The 21,823-nt window shown below is 38.8% G+C and overlaps 1 protein-coding gene across 3 annotated transcripts in view; it reads right to left on the reverse strand.

Annotated features, from left to right (window-relative positions):
* The window catches only part of SCML2 (Scm polycomb group protein like 2), a 74,155-nt gene that overhangs the window by 20,193 nt on the left and 32,139 nt on the right, over nucleotides 1-21,823 (reverse strand). For all 3 annotated transcript variants that reach the window (XM_071749071.1, XM_071749055.1, XM_071749062.1), the window contains exons 5-7: nucleotides 19,938-20,026; nucleotides 18,311-18,554; nucleotides 3,281-3,531 (exon numbers count right to left, since the gene is read on the reverse strand). In XM_071749071.1, coding sequence (XP_071605172.1) covers nucleotides 3,281-3,531; nucleotides 18,311-18,554; nucleotides 19,938-20,026 — 584 coding nt within the window. The remainder of the gene's footprint in view (nucleotides 1-3,280; nucleotides 3,532-18,310; nucleotides 18,555-19,937; nucleotides 20,027-21,823) is intronic.

Raw genomic sequence — 21,823 nt, forward strand, 5'->3', positions numbered from 1 at the left:
ACTAAGACAGAGGAACTACCTGCCCTCCACACTACCAAGCAAGTGTAGTAAGACCAGCCAGCTATGTCCTACATTCCTCTTGAAGAGGAGAAAAGAGCACAAATCTTGGAAAAACAGCACATTATGCTTGCTCAGCTGAGATTCTCATTTTGCAGCTCCAAATTGACAAGCAGCAAACTGTGATCCCAAAGCCACGTTTCAGGAGGAAGACCATGTTCCCAGCAGGGCTCTGCACGTTTGCTTGGTCGGGTTGCTGCTGGCTGGCCCCTGCTGGTTGGGGGGCCACGCCAGCTCTGTCTGTCTGCAGAGAGCTCTGCTCACAGCCTGGCACCACATCACCAACTTCACAGGCTTTACCCTGATGTTTAAAAACTCTCTTCTTGTGGGGTTGAGTTTAGGGCTGTGATCTACACTAAAACAGAGGCACTTCCTCAAGAAATTCTGGAAGGAATTTTTCCCATTGTTATGCAAAGTGTACTTCTAAAAATAACAAAAGAGATGTAAAGAGATTTTTTTTCTTCATTATGACAGAGTAAAACCACAGTGTGAACTGAGAGAGACAAACACAAAACAAAACCCAGCATCCATCTGGTAAGCTTAGAAATCTTATATGTAAAGGAGAAAAATGACACAATAGTCCAACATTTCTAACAGTGTAATAAAAGTTAATACCTGTACAATGATAAACATCGCAGTATAACAAACTTAAAAGGGAAAGGAAAGTCAAACAACTCTACAATATATTGGGCACTGAACAATCTTCCTAAATACAGAGGTTTTGAACAATCACACTTGAAGCACAGTTACTTAGCTGGAGGGCTTTTTTTGATCAGTCTTTTTAAAAAAAAGAAAAAAACAGAAAAAGAAAAAAAAAGAAAAAAACAGAAAAAGAAAAAAAAAAGAAAAAGAAGAAAAAAAGAAAAAGAAGAAAAAAAGAAAAGAAAAAAAAAGAAAAGAAAAAAAAAGCAACAGCAGCACTTTCAAATCTCTAGGCACATACCACTTGCATTATATTTGCATATGACTTCTGAAATATACAGGCTGTATGGCACTCCATATTAGATATACTCTGTGCAGCACTCCCACAAAGCCACTTCTTCAGTTAACCTTTATGCTAACAGGTGTAACAGCCCAAAGAAGAGCTTGCACATGTGTGTAACATTTTGGTAATTTAACCGCATACCAAAGCAATGACAACCTTCTGTGTAGTATTAAAAGAAGCTAATTTTTAAAGTTTTTAATGCAAAAGTCAATGTAGTAAAACTGCCAAGTCAGATTATCAAACTTAGATTCTGAAAACCCTAACTCCTAGGTGCCTGGTCCCATAGAGAAGATCAGGAGTCCATAGTGGTAGTCCATACTCAGTGCCTCAAGACAGCCAGCAGTAACCCCAAAGCAAATCCCCCCAGCTACATCACACAATTAGCTGCCAAAACTGGCACACAAGGTGCCAAATTAAGTGCTCTAAGTAGATACTTTCAGATGCTAAGCATTTAGAGCCCATAAGTCTCCTGTAAGGGTGAGGTAACTCTAACTAATCTATCAAGGGTTACACAAAGCCTCTCGGTTTCTTTTTCATGAGACAGAGAGGACAAAACTCTCAGAGGAAAATGCACGTCCTTCCATACCTCCCGAGTACATCCTTAAGTTCTGTGTTCAATGCTCTCCTTTAAAGACCCCCAGGCTTATGCAGAACAGCCCACCCACCAGCTAAATCCATACAGAAGCACCTTTCTCCACTTTAATCTGTGTCTCTTTTATACACTGAATAAGAGATAAAGCTGAAGACCACCTGCATCAGCAGTCTATCAGTTTGGATGCCTGACTGGAAGGGGCAGGTAGCAGAGAAGACAGTGCTTGGCTTTCAGTTTCCAGAGTAACTTCTAACCTTGTGGTTACCATTTCAACAAAGTGCCTGCTTCCAGTTTTGTGCTAGAACCTTTTAGGTACAGTCCAAATATGTTACTTCAGTAGCACTTTACACTGATCAGGACTATCACCAAAAGAGAGAAGTCCCACCTGTGCTATTGCTCCACCCCTTCCCACACATTAGTAGCAACAGATCCCATAGCCCACAGCGACCCAAGACTGGGGGAGAAAAGCCCCAGAACTTCAACATTTTGAGACTTGAAGGCAGAAGAGGAGGAAAAAAACCAACCAACCAACCAACAAAAACCCCCACAAAAAAACCCAGAACAAAAACCCACCACAAAACAAAATAGGAACAATGGAAAAATCAAGGAGCCACACTCTCCCATTGCTGCTATTGGAAAGGAGGGAAGAGCACAGGGACAGACACAAACTGTCTGGGGAAAGAGACTGTAGGATTGCTCTCTTCTTTGGCAGCCTGTAGTGAGTGAACAAGCCTCAGAAACAGACTGTGCTTCCCTGGCAGTTCAAGAGTTACATAAATCTGCCCTGCTGTGATTCTATCCTTCCTGACAGTAGCAGAAGCATTTGTGCCTTTTTTTGAGGCGGAGCAAAGAAAGCAGTGGGAGAGAGGGATGCTAGGTTAGTTGTCTGCCAGGTTAACTCCCTGATCTAGCTCATTTAGGGATCTTTTACCCACAGTGTTTGTGTCAGTGGGAGTGGTAAGAAGGGGGGTCAGCAGGTTTGTAACCTGGTCAAACAGCTCCAGAGGAACTGAAGCTGGAGGCAGCTGCCAGCCATCCAGGTCTGACTTAGCTGGGAAAGGAGAAAGGCAGAATGACACCATGTCTTTCAGATCAGAACAGAATTAGGCCCCACACCTGGAGAAATGTGGAAAGAAGATTCCTGCTTGACACTAGTACCTCCAAGACATCAATTTAGGAAATCTAGCTGTATGCTTACAATGATAAATTTTGCACCAAAACACTCACTGTTCCTAAACCTTTGCTTCTAGGCATGAGACAAAAACCTCAGAAAAAATAATGAAAATAAATTAAGCAAACTATGTATATGGTTCATTAACAAGACTACCCAAACTAAAAACCCTAATGGCCTCCCTGTCCCTTCAAATTTTACTGGAAATAGCTACTCCAGAATACCCTTTTTCAATACCAGCAACTCACCCATAAGTAAATGTGTAACCTTGTTCTGGAATAAAATATCCACAGAAGTTCACACTGAAATATTCCAGAATAGCTATTCTAGACTTTTTCTTGTAATCAACTGCTGAAAGCAGTAGAGCCCTGAAGGCTGAAGAGAAGACAGAAAATTAAATAATAGTAATAATTAAAAAAAAAAATCTCACTACAAAATTTTGCAATATAAAGTAAAGTAGTAGATAAGGACTAACCTTTTTTCCAGGTTTTATACTTTTTTTCCTTGTTTTAAGATTTTCAGTATGAGAGGTGCTTTTTGTCAAGGGAATAGTTTTAGGAGACCTGCCCTTCTTGGGAACTCCAGACTGTCCAGGGGGTTTGCCCCGACCTGGCTTCCTGCTCCGTTGCGCTGGTACTGGAGCAGATTTCTGTGGAGACTGCATTGAACGCCGGGTCACTTTGGAAGGGGAAGATTGGATTTTTGCACTGCTCTTTGTAATGGAAACTGAGGAAAAACAAAAACAAAAGGGGAGGGGAGGAAAACCTCAAAATGAACGATGGAAAGCAACTTTTCTAACAAAAGGCTTAAAAAAAAATAAAAATGTAGTGAACAATTTATATTGTAAAATAAATATACTTGGATATTTTGAACGTAAATGATTGGCTATATAATCTCATTAAAGTCCAAGAGAACTCTCTAACCACTATTTTAGAGGGACTTATATTATGAGAAAAACATTCAAATAAAAATTTAAAAGTATTCATCCACTCACCTTCAAAGTGCTTCCCAGAATTTTCTTTACAATATTTGTAAGGTGCCATTCATCAAGAAGGCCTCCAACACACTTCAAAAATCATACATCCCAGAATACATCCATTCTCCTCTAAGAGCAGTTTCCACAATTACAAAACATGCCAACTACTTCTAGGGAGCTATAAAACTTTTGAGCAGAGAAGAAAATTATCCCACTGATGAGCAGAAACTGATGATAGGCAAAGTGTCATTAATAATCATTTGACTGAGATGCCGTTTATAAAGTTAAATCCACATAACTATACCTACTTTTTTTCTACCTGGAGCCATCCAGACTTAAGACATTATTTGGAAGAAGGACTTCCAAACACAAAGTATAATTTTAGTTCATTTGTAACACTGAAGTGGTTTTCTGTTTAATGTCCCATCCCCCTCAAAACCTGATCCAATATGTGTAAATTGCAATTATTATAGTCTGTTGTGAAACTTCAAGATGTAATCAGATTTCATTGAGCAAAACCTCCTAGTTAGCAACATTTTCCACTCTTCTCTAAAGTAACAATGGTGATTTTATTTTAACAATTCCTTTCTCAGTGGACCAAAGATACCAAACAGAACCTACGGATAAGAACATATCATCAGTGAAAAGACACACCATAATATCCTAAGGCAACACCTGTGGCCAACAAAAAGCAATTACTAAGTCCAACAGTCCAACAAATACTCTCTTTTGTTGGCACAATTGCTGGCAGGCAGACAGATGCAGAAGTTGCAGAAGAGGCAAGCAGAAGTTGAAGATGGGAGATTTTCTGATGTCAAACCATCCTTCTTGCAAGACGTGTGGGAAAGGAACAGGCAACACATATGAAATCATTCAAAGCTTTTACAATAAAACTAGATGGCTTTCTAGGATCATACTGCCTCTACCATACTCTCCCACATCTTGCTGAGGATGAATCTCCACAATTCACTCTGAACTGAAATACTATGAACTTAATGTGACAAATCCTAGAAGTGTTACAAGCTAGGATTCAAGCAGGCTTTGACTGTGTCAGTCACCCGTGCCCAATGCAAAGTGCTACTGCACACTGAACGTGGAACGCAGAGGGCTGCTAAATAGTTCAATTTCCTGGATTTTTGTGAATTTGGAATATTTCTTCTCCTAAAATATTATTATTTGAAGCTTTCTGGAAAGCAAATAGAACATGAAATAAAACTTAGATACATTCGAAATGATGTCTTGAGAAAAGAACATACTTAAAGATTGAGTAATAGTTTTAAAGTCTAGCTCTACAAGTGATATTCACCATAAAATCAAGCACCTAGCTTTACAATTTTTACCTTACCAATGAACTTTTATCCAGGAGTTAACTGTTATTAAGTATTTGCTATTGAAAATGTCACAGTAAGATGAAATACACACTCCAAACAGCCTTCTTATAAAGTACAAGTGCTACTGAAACACATTTGAAAGCTATAAGAACACTTATATACATTGCTATTTGTCTGATTCAGTTACTAACCTAATATTCTTAAATGGCAGCTCAGAAGAAATGTCTTAATCATGGCTGGTTGCAATCCTAATACATCAAATACAGACATGACATCCCAAGGTATCTTTAAAGGAGATAATTTTCCTTTTATTTATGTATGCCAAAACTCATCTTCATATGCAATGACAGCTTAAAAGAAGATGAACAGAATTTTACCCAAATGCTGGCAAAGCATTATTACCCTTACGTCTCCATATTGCTGAATAACAATGTCCATTAAGATGTAAAGCAAAACAGTACCAACCAGATGCTGTAGGATACAGTACTACATATTGTGTCCTGTATTATGCTTACATCAATGTAAAATGCAGTTATTTTTATTTACTCTTGTGACACAGCTACGTTTAAAATCATGAACTCTTAAAGAGACTTTGGTTCCCAAATTCTTTATACCTCTGCTGAAATCTAGCAAATGCATTTCCATTCACTCCCAGTAAAGACACAGCTAAGATCAAATACACAGTTAATTGCAATGTCAACAGGTTCTAGGAGCACAGGTATGAGTTTCTGGACACTGGGCAATCCCTGCTCCCTTCCAGAAGGACATTTACCAGACAAAGAGTAACAATGCAAACAGCTCCAACCACTTCAGGCTGCCCTCTTGAAACACACATCTCAAGTACCCTTATCTCAGTAACTTCCTACCTGTACACTCCAGAGGACCAAATATTAGCAGCATTAGCCGTTAAGGGGGGGGTCAGGTCCCATTTGGTATTTTTCCTTCTGCCTAGGGCTGAAGCTGCTTTTTTTCAATAGGCAGGACTGCAACAAAGCCCATGCTGCCTGGGCAGCCTCCCAGAGATGACAGCAAATGAGGAGGCTGCTATTTGCATTTGTTGATTTAAGAGAGGATGGGGGGAGCACAAGGGAGTGGGAGACTGCTAAAGTAATTCCCATATTGTCTGCAGGCTGTATTGACAGTGATCATCAGTCACCTGCTCATACTTCCTTCACCCCGGCCTTCAGAGGGAGACCAAAGGTTACGCTGGGTCACAGAATCTGGAGGGAAATGAAAAGACATGCAAAATCGAGCTGCCAGCCCACTGCATCTGTAGACAGAGTTATCCCCACTAGGCCACATGTTCCAAAAACTAAGACATTTTAATAGCCTCATGAGAACTTGTTAAAATATAACGATGAAGAGAATAGAGAGGAAAAATGCCAAGCTCTGCTTGCAATTACTTCAGTATTTAGCTGGGATATTTACAACCAAAAAAGCACATTTGCCTTTTCAGAATGCTGCTTTGCATTACAAAGGACTTCTCATTTGCACAAACAAAATCAAGCATTTGTGTGGTGGTGCTCTTCTACACAAATATCCAGTGCTCCACTTTCAGGAGTGAGATACACTGTACTGCATTCTTTTATTTAGACCCAAAAACTGGCTCTAAACTGGCATCCTCAATAACTGAAGAGTAGAGACCATGCTACACAAATATACCATAATAATATTAACAACTGAGGGGCATCTTCAAAGTTCAGAGAGCTCTAATTGTACTGTCATGTTAGTGAGGGCTATAGGTGACTATCTTCATGTAACACAGGAACAACAGCCTTCATAGTTTCAGCTACTGCTCACTCAAAACATTCTCCTTATTTTCCCAAAACTGTTAATTGAGAATCCAACACCTATAGAACTTTGTATCCAATGTATGCAAGAGAAACTTCAAATCCAGTATCTTGGATCTCACAGCCTAAAGATGCATTGCCATAACTCAGTCCTCATTCACACAAGCAGTTCCACGGGAGTCAACTGGCCTCACTTGCTTGAAAGGATATGAAAGATTAAAGTTTAGATAAAGGCCAAATTATGCTTGTAGAAGCAGAAAAACTGCCCAGTCACACACAGAACTGCAAAATTTGACCCCATAATATTATCCCCAAGATCTCTTGCCAGAATAGTGAGATAGATAAGACAACTGTGGAATTTGAAGCTACTGAAACCTCCAGCACTTGGGAAGGGGATGAGCCAGTTAGCAGCTCGGAAGTCTGAATTCTCATGCAGTTCTAATTAGTAAAATTCCCTCAGATAATCCACAGCGACAGTTTCGTTCTATGTTTTTATGAAAAGCAAGGCAAAAACAGGTCCAGATTCATAACATTTAAACATTAGAAATCTACCGTTCAGTTAGTGTCATGTAGCACCAATTGCAAGACAAGATTTTAAAAAGCTGAAGTAAAATTGAAGTAAAATTGAATATGAAGCAACGTAGGGGCCCATTTTGCCATACACTTGGTGAACAAAACATTGCTACCTTATATGAAGGTGCCAATTAGGACAGTAAAAACAGTAATTTGGTGTTTAAACCAGCATTTCTTCCAGGAGAGAAATTATTCTGTTTGTACTCCAATATTGGTCCTATGCCTCCATTGAGATGCAAGCTGAATACTCTTCTGAGAACAAAACCTGGCCCTTCTCTCATCTACCCATTAAAAAAAAAAATTAAAAAAAATTAAAAAGCAAAGAGCATCAATGTGAGCGTTGTGAGCATTACACAACAGAATTAATGGAAACACTAATCCTTATCTCCTGAGTTCTACTCTAGGGTTTTACTATAAAATTAACACTCTTCATACATTAAGGTACTTCCATGATAGTTTTGACAACTAGGAAAGGAGGTGTAAAAGATTAGCAATTTTTTCAAATAACTTACTGCCAAGGATTATTATAAAAATATATTCCCTTATGTCTCAGCTGAACAAGAGAGCCATATGAAAATATCTGTAACACATGCCACCTTTTTCTATGTTTGGATTACTTCTGGTTAAAAGGCAGCTGAGAGATACTTAATGATACGCTGCTAGGATGAAAAAACAGTTGTAAATCATCATTTTGCTCTCTAAAAAGCAACAACACACTTGGAAACTTCAAGACCCAACTCAGCAAGATTTGAACATCACGGCTTGCAATTTTCCATTTTCTCAATTCTAGTTTATGCTGCCAGAGTAACAAAAGAGGAAAAATAGTAAGAAAAAAAGAAAAAAAATTTAAAAATAAAAAGTATCACAAACTAACTGTACTTTGTTGATGAGCTGAGAAGGAAAAATGCAAATAAATACTTGATAAACTACCAAAGCAGCACAAACTTGAGTGACCTGAAAACAGCTTAGGTGTGCTGATGATGAATCTGTCAGTAAGCCTCTTAGACCTTGGGCAAGGGTTTTAATAATATCATGATTTTTCACCCCATCATTACCAATTCTGTCCAGTTTTTGTCATTATTTTTCCCCAAATAGCACCAGCAGGAGGAAAATTGGGCCCAAAATGAAGTAATAAAATTCAACAAGCTCCCAGGGAACAAAACCCAAACAAAACAAAATCAAAACAGCAAAACCTACCTCAGAGTGTGGCTAATGCAATGCCATGATTTGTTTTGTCTCACCATCTAAATGACACCAGGCTTGATGGTAATAAGTGTGAGAGGCTTATCTTCCAGGAGGAAAAGGGTTCTAGGGTGAGAATTAGTAGGGCTCATTCATAGAGCTTTAAACTAGATTCAAAGGGAGATGGGGTTGTAGCTGGGTTTGCACTGGTGGGGCAATAGTGTTAATGAAGACCAGAAGGCCTCCCATCACCATAGGGCTAAACCAGCATGCTCAGCTCAAGGGCTTATGATCTGGTGACAATTACAGACACATGGTGGGGCAGCTCATATTCCTGGAATGTAGTCATGGATGGCTATGTCTTTCTTAGGAAGGACAGGCCAACAAGACAGATGGTGGAGGTGTTCTTCATGTGAGAAAGCAACTAGAAGCTATTGAGTTCTATCCAAGAGTGGATGAGGAGCAAGCTGAGAGTTTGTGGGTGCAAATTAAGGGGCAGGCTGGCATGGGTGATGCTGTTGTGGGTGCCTATTACAGGCACAAAACAAGGAAGCAGATGAGGCCTCTACAGGCAGCTGAAAGGCCCTGGTTCTCATTGGAGATTTTAACTACCCAAATATTTGCTGGAAGTTCTACTGAGCCAGCCATTCACAATCCAGGAAGTTCCTCCACTATATTGATAATAAATTCCTCATGCAAATGGTGGATGAGCCAACTAGGAGGGAAGCACTGCTGGATCTTGCACTTAATAACAAGAAGGGTCTGGTTGAAGCAGTGGAAGCTGGGGGCAGCCTTGACTGCAGAGACCATGAGATGGTGGAGTTCAGGATCTTGTGTGGTAAGAGCAGAACACCAAGAAGGTTCATGGCCCTGAACTTCAGCAGGGCTGACTTCGGCCTTTTCAAGCAATCGCCAGGGAAAATCCCATGGGACAAGGTACTAGAAGGTAAAAGGGCCAAAGATAGTTGGTTAACATTCAAGGACCACTGCTTCCAAGCACAAGATCAGAGCATCCCTACAGGCAGGAATCAAGAAAGGGAGACAGGAGACTCCCATGGTTAAAGAAGGGACTGCTGGGCAAACTCAAGTGGAAGAGGAAAGTCTACAGATCATGGAAGGAAGGGCTGGCCACTTTGGAGGAATACAGGACTGCTGTCAGGAGATGTAGGGAGGCAACCAGGAAAGCTAAGGCCTCTTTGGAATTAAGCTTTGCAAGAGAGGCAAAGGACAACAGAAAGACTTTTTCAAATACACTGCAAACAAAAGTAAGAGTAGAGGCAATGTAGGCTGAATGAGGTGGGTGCCCTGGTGACAGTGGATACAAAGAAAGCAGCGTTACTGAATTCCACCTTTGTCTCTGTCTGTTCCGCTGGAGACTGTCCACAGGAGCCCCAGACCCCTGAGGCCTCAGAGGAAGTCAGGATAAAGGAGGAGTTTACCTCCTTTGTTGATGAGGGCTGGGTTAGGGATCAATTAAGCAATATGGACATCCATAAATCCATGGATCCTGATGGGATGCACCTGCAGGTGCTGAGGAAGTTGGCAGAAGTCATTGCTAGGCCACTCTCCCTCATCTTTGGTAAGTTGTGGGTAACAGGAAAGGTGCCTGAGGACTGGAGGAAGGCAAATGTAACTCAAGTCTTCAAAAAGGGTAAGAATGAGGTAACTACAGACTGGTCAGTCTCATCTCCATCCCTGGAAATGTGATGGATCAACTTATCCTCAACACTGTCTCTAGTTATATAAAGGACGAGAGGGTCATTAGGAGCACTCAACATGGTTTAACCAAGGGAAAGTCCTGATTAACCAGCCTGACAGCCTTTTATGAGAACATAACCATGTGGATAGATGATGGTAGTGCAGCGGATGTGGTTTATCTTAATTTCAGTAAAGCATTTGACACCATCTCCATTTGACATCATCTCCCTCAGCATCCTCACAGCCAAACTAAGGAAATGTGGTCTGGATGATCAGGTGGTAAGATGGGTTGTGAACTGGTTAAAGGAAAGAAGTCAGAGAGTGGTGGTCAGTGGGGCAGAGTCTCGTTGGAGGACTGTATCTAGCGGAGTGTCTCAGGGTTTGGTACTGGGACCAGTGCTATTCAACAGATTCATCAATAACCTGGATGAGGGAACAGAGTGTTCTGTCAGCAAGTTTGCTGATGACACACGAGGAGGCTGTGCTGCCATTCAGCAAGACCTAGACAGGGTGGAGGGTTGGGCAAGGAGAAATTTAATGAAATACAAGGGCAAGTGTAGAGCCTTGCATCTGGGAAAGAACAGCCCCAGGTACCAGCATTGGTTGGGGAGTGAGCTGTCAGAGAGCAGTGTGGACAAAAGAGACCTCAGGATTCATGTGGACAGAAGGATGAGCCAGCAATGTGCCCTTGTGGCCAAGAAGGCCAATAGCATCCTGGGGTTCATTAGAAGAGGTCTGCTTAGTAAGTTGAGAGAAGCACTCCTGTCCCTCTGCCATGGTGAGGCTGCATCTGAAGCCCAGTTCTGGGCCCCTCAGTTCAAGAGGAGCAGGGAACTGCTTGAAAGAGTCCAGCACAGAGCCACAAAGATGATTAAGGAACATCTCCCTTATGAGGAAAGGCTGAGGGAGCTGGATATCTTTAACTTGGAGGAGACTGAGGGATGACCTTATTAATGTTTATAAGTAAGTAAAAGGTGATTGTCAGGAGGATGGAGCCACGTTCCATCCAGTGATGACCAATAATAGGAGAAGGGGTACAAGTTGGAGCACAGAAGGTTCTGTGTAAACATAAGGAAAAGCTTTTTTACTGTGAGAGTCACAGAGCACTGGACCAGGCTGCCCAGTGAGGTTGTGGAGTCTTCTTCTCTGGAGACATTCAAAACCCACCTGGATGCACTCCTGTGTGACCTGCTCTCAGTAATCCTGCTCTGTCAGGGGAGTTGGACTTGAGTTTTCGAGGTCCCTTCCAACCCCTAACATTCTGTGATTCTGTGCAATTCTATGACAGCTCCGATGTTCTTAACATAGCTTATATGTGCTACCAGAGATTTGGAAAAAATACACTCAGTTCCATCCACTTGCTGGGAAACATAACCACTGCTGACATGAGTACCCACAAGACCTGAACAAAGGCAAATAATAAAACTATTTTCCACATAAGTAAAAAAATACATGTGTTGTAGCATTTCCAAGTTTAAAGAAAGTTACTACTACCTTATAAATAACCAAGGTGAGTTAGTGAGGCAGCCAGACTAACAGTAAGGTCACGGCTTTGGGAAAGGCAAAACCTTTTTTACATTTAAGTGGTTACTGCCCTGTAGCAGCACCATCCAGGCCTCGCTGCAATATGCCAAGAAACATTAATACCAAATAAAAAAAGCTTAACATGTAAGAGAATGTGGCAAATTAGATGTTAGCCTCAAGCATTGAGGAGTTTGTCATGTACAATTCTGAAGAAAGCATAAATCTGTGTACTGTATGTGCCCGATTTAACTACTGTGACCTGCTTGTGAAAAGAAGCTGGCTGCACTGAGAGAAAAATGAAACCTCCAACAGCATGAAATTGTACCATTTCAGAATTCATTTCTTTCTTTAATGAAACTTAAGAATCACCATGCTTATCTGATTTTTTTGGCTACTTTAAATAATGCAGTCTTTTCACAGATCTAACTGTAACTCTGTCTAAAGTTTCAGCACTACTTTTGTTTCATCTGCAAACACTACAGAGTAGTACTTAATTTTATATTAATGCTGCACAATTGTGTACAACTTAGCTGGAAATATAGCACAGCTATTTTAATATAATTTGAATATCAGAGAAGTGCCTCTCCAGTAGATAGGCTTGGAAAAAACTGCACAAAGTAAGAATTGATAACATATCTGAAAATTTAATGAAACTGAACTGAGAAATCATAAAACAGGCAAATAGGACACTTTTTAATCTCTGATTGAGCCTGTACTACTCTTATTGCTGCAGGCAGCCTTTGAAGGAGGCCTTTAACATCACAGGCTTATTAGTGTAATGAAAGAAGATTGCTCTCACTGACAATAAATGCACTGAATGGGTGATACACATTGTGGAAGGAAGGGAGAGAGAGAAGAAGGAAAGAAGAGAGAAAGGGGACTAAGGATAAAAGCTACTGTGCATCTCTGGTTTTATTTATATTACTATGTGATCTTCCTTCGGTCACCCAAATTTTCTTCTGCTGAGTGCAGAGAGCAGTTCTTGCATCACCTTTATCTGTCAAAGATCCAGCTTCATAAGTCTGTGGGGATCAGGGATATATAGAAACCAATCTGTCTCCAGATGCTGTTCATATCTAAATGATAGATACTACTTTATACTGAAATCAATCTTTGCAGGTGAAACTACTTATCATTTCCCACATGGCTTGTCTCCAATTGTTCTTTTGTTTTCTCTCTTTTATGGAAAAGTTTTTTCTTCTATTATAAATAAAATGGTGGGTTGCCTCAGTAACTGCCATTTACATTTAATGACTAAACAGTAAAATGAATGTATACAGAAGCAGTAAACCAAAACTGCTCTGACAGTCTCCAGTCATCTGTTGTCTACTTCAATAATAAGCCTCAGATACAACTACACATAATGCAATACAAGAATATTTCTAGGGTTAGTAACAGCTAACAGCTAACACAATTATCCAATTGTACAAAATAAAAATTACAGTCTATGGTAGTTAAACAGAAAAGCATAATATGTGTGGCCTAGAAGTAGAGTTAATAGAAAAACATCCAGAAGATATCAAACTTTAAAAGCGTTTCTAAAGCATATTGCAAGCTGAAGTTACATACACTCAACAGACGATTGAATTTCAGAATGGGTAAATGAAGAAGACAACAAAACCAGGAAGACTGAATGGTTTTCATGTTCATACTTGCTTCAAGGAAGCGCATCACATCAGTTCTGTTATCAGAATCTCCCTTCACAGGGATCTGAAACAGGTTCCCTGACATTAAGTACAAATAGTAGAGGTGAAGAAATGAAGACAAAAACAGTAGAGTTTGCAGGACATACAGCAGTTGGGAATTTTAAGGAAACTGAAAGATGAGATGTCCAGTGTAATGATGGTGCTGTGCAAGTTTGTCCTTAAAATTCTCTTCAGTTCAGAGATTTAAAGATAGCTAACACAATGTCAAAACTTGAGCCAGCAAGGTATGGGCAGGACACCTGATGTTTGAACTTGCCAAGTTGCTAAAAACTCTTGAACAGAACAGAAGTAGTGAACCCAAAGATAAACACAAAGTTGGGGGAGAATCAATCACAGCTTTTGTAGAGAAAAGTCACATCTCACAGACCTATCAATTTTTTTTTTTAGCAGTCAATAAGCCAGCAGGCAATGGAAAGTCAATTGATGTAGTCTGTGGATTTTCACTTGACAAGATCTCAGACCACAGACTCTTAAGAAAGTCCTCAGCTGGATTTTAGGATGATCTTTATGATCCTTCTGCAGAAGCCTTGGGAAACACCAAAGAGTGGCCAGAAATAAACGGACATGTTTCCACAGTCAAAAGAGGACTTCAGAGAGATCCTGACAAGATCTTCTGATTGCATTTGTGCCATCCAATTCTTATATTATCTAGGAAAGCACAAGATAGCAACAACTGCTGAACAAATATTTGAGTGTGTAAAGACGTACAAAAAGATCTTGTAAGGCTGAACAGCTGCTCAGCAGAGAAAGTAACAGATGAAACTCAATTTCAGACAACTCAAAATAATCCAGTTTCTGTGATCAGTGATGGGCTATTAGCTGATGTATACAAAAATGACATCTTAGAATCAAAATAAGTATTTCTTAGTTACTTGCCTGGTAGTAGCTGAAAAATCCCAAACACTAATTAATGAATATTTAAATTAAAAAAAAAAACAAAACCAGAAAACAACTAGAAAAAGAAACAAAACCCACCACAATGGCACTAAGTCTTAAATACCTTGTGCACTTCTGGTTCCAGTGTCTCAAATGGAAACAGTATGAAAGAACAAGGCTGATCAGAGCAATCAAACTAATCCCCTAACAAGGAACAGGATAACAGAACCAGATTTTACAAGTTTGTTATACAGAGAGGTGAGGGAAGCTAGAATAGAGGTGTACAAAACTGTGATGGATACGAAGGCTATTATTATTGCTATTAGGGAATGACTACTGTTGCTTCCTCTACAAGTAGTGGAAGTACAAGAAGGTATACCAAGAATAGAAGGACAATAAATGAATCTACTAGGAAAAAAAAGAATGTCTCCTTTTCCACAGAACATAACTCAAGTACAGAACTCTTTACTGCATGATGTTGTAGGTCCTAAAAGTTCAGATGGCTTCAAAATACAATTGAATGAAACAGAGCAAGCTCTCCCCAGAGGTACTCAGCAGAAAGGCTTTATTCTGGGCTTGGGAAGTGCTGGTTTGTAGATGGCTGGATGACACAAATACTATTGCAAACCTCTCTCCTACATGCTTATGCTTGTCTTCAGACATCTGCTTTCAGCCACTGCTGGACAAAGCTTGCTAGAGTAGATGGTAGATTGATCAGCTTAGACAATACCACACTAACCTCTTTCACCAGCTCCAGTGCACACCAATGTTCCTGAGTGACAATTCATCTCTAAAAGCACTTCAATGACGACCAAGAGACACAAAGAAAAAAACCTACTGCACCCTTAGAATATTAACCTTTGGCCAGCGTGCCAAGCCAAGATCAAGCACTGTTGTCAAAGCACACATAACATAAATTACTACTACCAGAGGTATTTCTAAGGAAATACACTAAAATATTAGCTAAGCCTAACCTCTGCTTACATAAATATAGAAGGCTGCATTTCATATCACTGTACACATACACTGAGACCCAGGCAGATCCATTTCATTCACATATTCTGTTAAAAACAGCTGGTCCAAAACAACTTTTTACCTATCTTCTCCATTTTATATTCTATTAATTGCAACTTAGTTCCTGAGTATATCTTTCTAAAACAAATGCATTACAGAAGGAAAGGTTTACAAAGACTAAATATATCATGTTATCTGTTTTGAATAAATTCACCCATACCTAAAAAGCCGACACTTAAAACTGTCCTAAAAATCTTCCCACAACAGAAGTCCTACATTCTCTCTGGGCATCCTAAATTGTTAAGGCCACAAGCAACAGAAATAAAAACTTTCCTGATTTTCTCCATTCCTGCATATCATCTCTCTTTCAGTGGGCTAAGTTTGACCCTAAAATATATGTCTCATTGCAGGAAATTATTGTCCTAGGTATGGATGAAATTTAAAGCATCAGTTATCTCTTTCATGCTTAGGTTACAGGATATTGCTTTTCCTCAGTCACTAAAATCAGAGAGGGGGGAGGGTTCATTTCTTTAACTAGTGATTTAAACCTTTAAACGCTTTCAGAAAAAAGTAGTTACAATGAAATCAAGAATATCTCCCATTATATCCTCTCTGAAATCTAAGCCACACCCAGTTGATTATTTTCACCTTTTAATGTGGTTATTCATGGCAGAAATACTAAACTAACCTACAGGAAAAGAAATCCAGGCCAGAATAATATATTTCAAGTGAATCCCTGTAATACAGTATCTGTCATACTGTCTTCTTTTATGTGAGCAGTCAACGCTAATGTGACTTAATAAAAAATCTTGACAAAATTACCATATTTCTGAATTGAAATGACTTGATTACACTCTCCTTGAAGTTATTATTTATATCTTAATAAAGGACTATCATTCTTTAATGGCTCAAAAATGATCATGTAACTGTGAAAAATATAACATGAGAGCATAAAAAAATTTCATCTAGCTATGTAAAATTGACAAGTACTTATAACATGCACAAACAGCACATAAAATACAAGCATATGAAGCAAAATGAAAGAACAAATTCTTTATGCTCAGAACAAGGGAAAAAAGGAGTACACATAATTTTCATATGACTGCATTTAACTTTAGGCTCACTTTTAGAATTAAGAATAACAAAATCCCCAGCCTGCACTTTCTTGCCCCCACTTTCTATCACACCAAAATTCACAGTTTTGACTACAGGTCTGTAATAACCTTGCTTCAGGTGTTATTAATGCCTAAAGTGTTACTTTTTTTTTCATAACAAAGCAATAGAATTAATACAATACCTATTTAAAGACTTCTGTATATTTGAACATACTCAAGAATGTAATTTGTTTTTTTACCTAAACAAGTAGAATATGTAATCAACCTTACTGTTAAAAACTGTTTGATGTCTATCAAGAATTTATCAGGCAAAAAAAATTATGTACATATTATCTAAAAATATTGCTTGTTTTCCAGCACTGAAACTGGAGGTTACACAACAGTTTTATCTTCTTTCCTGAAGATGCAATTGGGTTCAGCAACCTAAACTGTCGTAAAAAAAATTTTTTTAATTTTTACACCACTTATTTGCAGAAACTCTTTTGTATAAAGCCAAGTTCAACCTTAAGAAGCTCACAAAGACTCTCTACAGATGGGGGGCACAGGAACATCATAGTACCCATGAGATGACTTCTGACTTAATGTAGGTTGTCCTCACCTGAGTTCTCCCTGCCTTCTGACTCCAGGTTTGTACTGGCAGATCATCCTGTATCTGCCCATACAGATACACACAGAGCTGCTCCCTTGCTGAAATCCACCAAAACAGACTAAATAAATTACAGGTACTATGACCATTGGCAGTAACTGCAGACAGTAATTAGAGACAGGCAGCTGAGGGCTAGGATGTAGAGGTACCCTTAACTAATTTCACTCAATTTCCAAACAATTTTTAGCCTGCTGGCAAAAGATAAGCAATGGGGATGGAGAGAGCAGGAAATATGACTGATTTCTTTCCTTCTTGTTTCTGTTCCTTTGGTCCTTCCAGTGAGAGTTCTGTGATGTTTGTTACTCATTCCTTACTCACCTAACAGCTGTGAAGATGCTCACCATGAGACCAAACCATCCTGGCCAACAATATTAAAGTAATTAACTCAAATATTGTTCCCCTCTTTAAAAATCTCTTTCTCTCAAATTTGAAGGGAATAAGAATGGAAGAATCCAAATCATTTGACAGAAAAGTCAGAACAGCAGAGGGATTACGCTCGGGGATACCCCTCTTAATTCTCTTCATTCTGAAGTAGATAGATAATAAAGCAATGTGGCTATTAGCTAGAAGGACTCTATAACCCTACACACAAACCTCCTTAGTGGCACAAGGATGATAAAGCACTCAGAATAGGCAGCTTCAAGAAAGAATTTTGTGAGTATGAAGGAAGAAACACTAAATATATAGTTAAAACCTTCAGAAATCACAGAAGCAAAGACTCTTTTCCTTTCTTAGCAGTTAGCTTAATATTAAGTCCTGATGCAAGAAATACACTAGTATCATTAAAGAGGATCACTAAACTATCTATACTACAAATAGGAAATGCTAGTTTAAGTCGAAGATTCTTCACAAGTACAAAAAATTAAAAAGCCCTCCTAACAAAAAATGTTCCCAGTTACTATGAACAGACAAAAATTGGCTTTAAACTACACAAAGAAAATTTAACAACATTTCGTCCTCATCAGCTACTCACAAATCAAATCTTCAGTCTTATCTGCTTACAGCCAGCTGGTTTTTAAAATTAAGCTGTAATTGAGGGGAAAAATAATTAAGCAATATTATTAGTCATCTTACCATTGTTCCCTGGTGGTTGTAATGCATCTCCTGTCAAACTACACCATCCAACTGGGAAAATATCTCGAGAATCACATCTGCACCAATAGTCAAAAGCTCCTCTCCAGCCATCAAATGTAACAAAAACTTCGTCTCCTTTCACATCACCGATGGTTGCTGGGCAAATCAAGTATGGGTTCTTTCTATCTATAGCTTCAAGCTTCATTCCTACTTTAAAGCAGTTTGGCACAGGTTTTGGTGGTTCCTATAAAAGCAAGAGAGGTAGAATATTTGTATTTCCATAGCCTCTTAAAAACAAAAAGGGAAAAACTATTTCTCTTCAACATCCTTAATTTTTACACTCACTATTCTCAAAAAGTTGAAGTAGATACTGAAGAAGACTTACTGGTATTTCAAATTGGATTTTGCTCTTTTGTATTAAAAAAAAAAAAAAGATTCTGTTCCCACAAACACAGCTGGGATAATTACCAAAATTCTCCACTGCAGAAAGACTGTTACAAGTATTTACATAAGCAATAGGCTGCACTCAATACATTATGTCTGGGCAGCAAGACAGCAAAGACACTAAAATGAAATTATTACATGCTAATAAAGAACGGATATTTCTGGGGACTGATAACTGTCTGGTAAAAGCTTCACTTCCCAATTAATCCATGAAAAATTCATTAGCATTGGACATTATTTATAGGCCTCTGCTAACTCAGTTGGCCTTAGACCAAATTCAAGTGGATAAAAGAAAAACAAAAATCAAGCCAGTGAGACCAGGAGAAGTGTACCTCCACAACAGGAGTTGTGACCCAATACAACCTGAATTACCAAGTCAGCCTCAGGAACCTCATTATCCAGAAGTTATCGCAGATGTGCTGTAGGCTATTACATGAAAGTGTGGCTTTTCACACCAGAAAAAAAATTATATTATTTTACATATTTTTTTTTTACAATTATATAAAGTTAACATGCAAGTTATTGTAGGTCTGAACCCAACTGTTTGCTTTGATGACATACTTGTCAATGTCAATCACAGTATCAAAAATGAAGTCACTCAATGTGACAGCAGGGTTTTACCATCTTGATGAAAATTTGAACCAGCAAGTCATTTCAGTATTACTGTTGGTTTTGTGTTTCACAGCAATTTGGTCAGCAGTCATGTTTAAAAAACAGAACAGCATTTTCTGCTATTTTCAACTTCCCATTACATTTTAAATTATGAGTATGTGCCCAGTGAGAACTAGGAAAACCTTTCCAAGCCACTCTGCATTCTAACGGATCTTATTCCCCATTACTTTTTTTTTCACTTGTGTGAACAATCATACGAATTTGGTGCTGTTAAGAAATCTGATACGCACTGTATCTAAAATCCATGAGACACAAAAAACCAAACTAACACAATAACACAGCATACTTTAAAGTCTCAAATTGGGAAAAGAAATGCTCATACAATAGACAGGAATCAATTTGCTTCTAGTCCAGCTTCGTGGCTTGTCAGTCTACTTCAAAGTAATTTTAAATAATAGACTTGCTTCCCTATGCTGCAGACAACAACACAATATCTTGACCCCTTCATTAAAAAATATAAACATGGACCAACTGAAAGAAAGTTGTTTATTAGCAGCCCTTTTCTTCTTACCTTCTTAAAGAATGCTGCAGGTGCCATTTCAGCTCCATTGAGAGTTCTCAAGAGAAACATTGGCCAAGAAGATGCATTCATCTGGAACCCTGAGTAACAAATCAATTAGTTGCATATAATAGACCTACTTTCAGTTTGTAAAATAAAAAAGGAGAAGAAGAATACAAAGTCTATTTTACTAAAGTCTCATTCCTTCTATTTTGAATTTGGCCTAAATAAAAATAGCCAAGAAGGAACGAACAAGGTCATTGTTGTTGCAGAAATGTGTGCAATGCCTTTCATTCTGAGGGACTTGCCTGCCTGTAGAATCACTTATAAGAATTGGTTATAGATAAGCATCTATAGATAAATGTCTTGACAACATGCAAGCTCTAGTACAGGAGATCATCAATTGTTCCCCACAATCCCTAGTCCAGTGGAACATTCCCCAGCACAGGTGCCGAGCTTACTATGCAGGGCTGCTCTCACTCTAAAACAACATGCTCTGCTCCAGCTTCTCTCATTTAGTGAGGAGGCACCCCTTTCTTTTCAATGCTCTCATAATGCTTTCACCGGATCATAGACAAAAAAAAAAATTTAAAAAAAAAATGGTTTCTTCTCCCTCCCCCATTAAAATAAAAAAATACATCAACTGCCTTAAAAACCGAGGAACACATAACAGGGAAGAATAGAAACATAATCAAATTTAATGTATCAATGTATCATATTGAAAAACATAAACCGGAAAATGTTTCTATTTTCATATTCTTCATTAACAAGTAAATCAGTTAAATCATTAAGTCATCCAGTAGCAGATTTTATGATATAATAGTTCTATAACTAAAAGCTTTAAGCTACCATCAGCTTAAGAAACCATTTCCAAGTTGGAACTGCCTATGCAACACCTAAAAGAATACAAAGATCATATTTGGGTGTCACAATCTGAGGACTGATGGGGTGTGATTATCAGTCCTGATTTCAAACCAGGGTCTTTATACAACCTGAACACATCTGGTTCCTGAAACATGGTATTCCTAACAGCTAGCCTAGTAAAGATGTGGGTGAGACAGAGGAATGACAGCCAAATGACAGTTTCAATTACCTTAAATGGCCTTTAAGTCATCCTGGTAAAGCCAGAGAAAATGTTTTCCTCAATGTCATTTGTTGAGAACTTTAAGTTCTCAACAACAAAAAAAGCTCACCTATGAAAAACAGAGGCTGGAACAGGAACAATTTGCTACAGTAATCATTTTCTCAAAACCCTTATCTAACATGCATTATTAAGCCTATGCACAAATCAGGTAGGAGGCACTCTTTTAGCTAGTTATTATGAGAGAAGCAGAACATTAGTATCCAGAAGGTTCCCTACCACTCAGGGCAAAAAAAAAAAAAACCCAACATAATCAGTTGCTTAAATGTCTAACAGGAGGTAATTATACACCCAATTAGCTCTCAGCTTTGCCCAGGAACAGGATGCTGTAAAACTGCCAAAAAGGCTGTTTCAAAAATTTATCTAGGTATGCCAGAATGTTTGATTGCTGGAATATTGCCTATCTCTAGAAAAATCTAGGGCAGGAGGGACAAAATAATGGCACTCACATTCTTTTCTGCATAAGCAGCAATTGTTTGGAGAGCAGGTAAACCTACATGCCTGGGTGCAGGAAACCAGCTGCTTCTTGGGTGCTGCACTACAGGCAGCCTGAACAAATAGGGGAAAGAAACAGTATCCAAAGAGTGGGCATCAAGCTTTCAACTGGTGGTTGTGGAAAGTTTCTCTTCTGACTGGATCGACTGCAGCCATTTACGTAACTAGAATTGTTTTATTTAAGAGGCTGGTTTAGAAACACTGAACTCCAGAACTGAAGCAATGTATTTAACATATGTGTAGCTGAAGGAATAGGGATAAT

The sequence above is a fragment of the Heliangelus exortis genome, chromosome 1 (assembly GCF_036169615.1).
Source record: "Heliangelus exortis chromosome 1, bHelExo1.hap1, whole genome shotgun sequence".
In the NCBI taxonomy this organism is placed as follows: Eukaryota; Metazoa; Chordata; class Aves; order Apodiformes; family Trochilidae; genus Heliangelus; species Heliangelus exortis.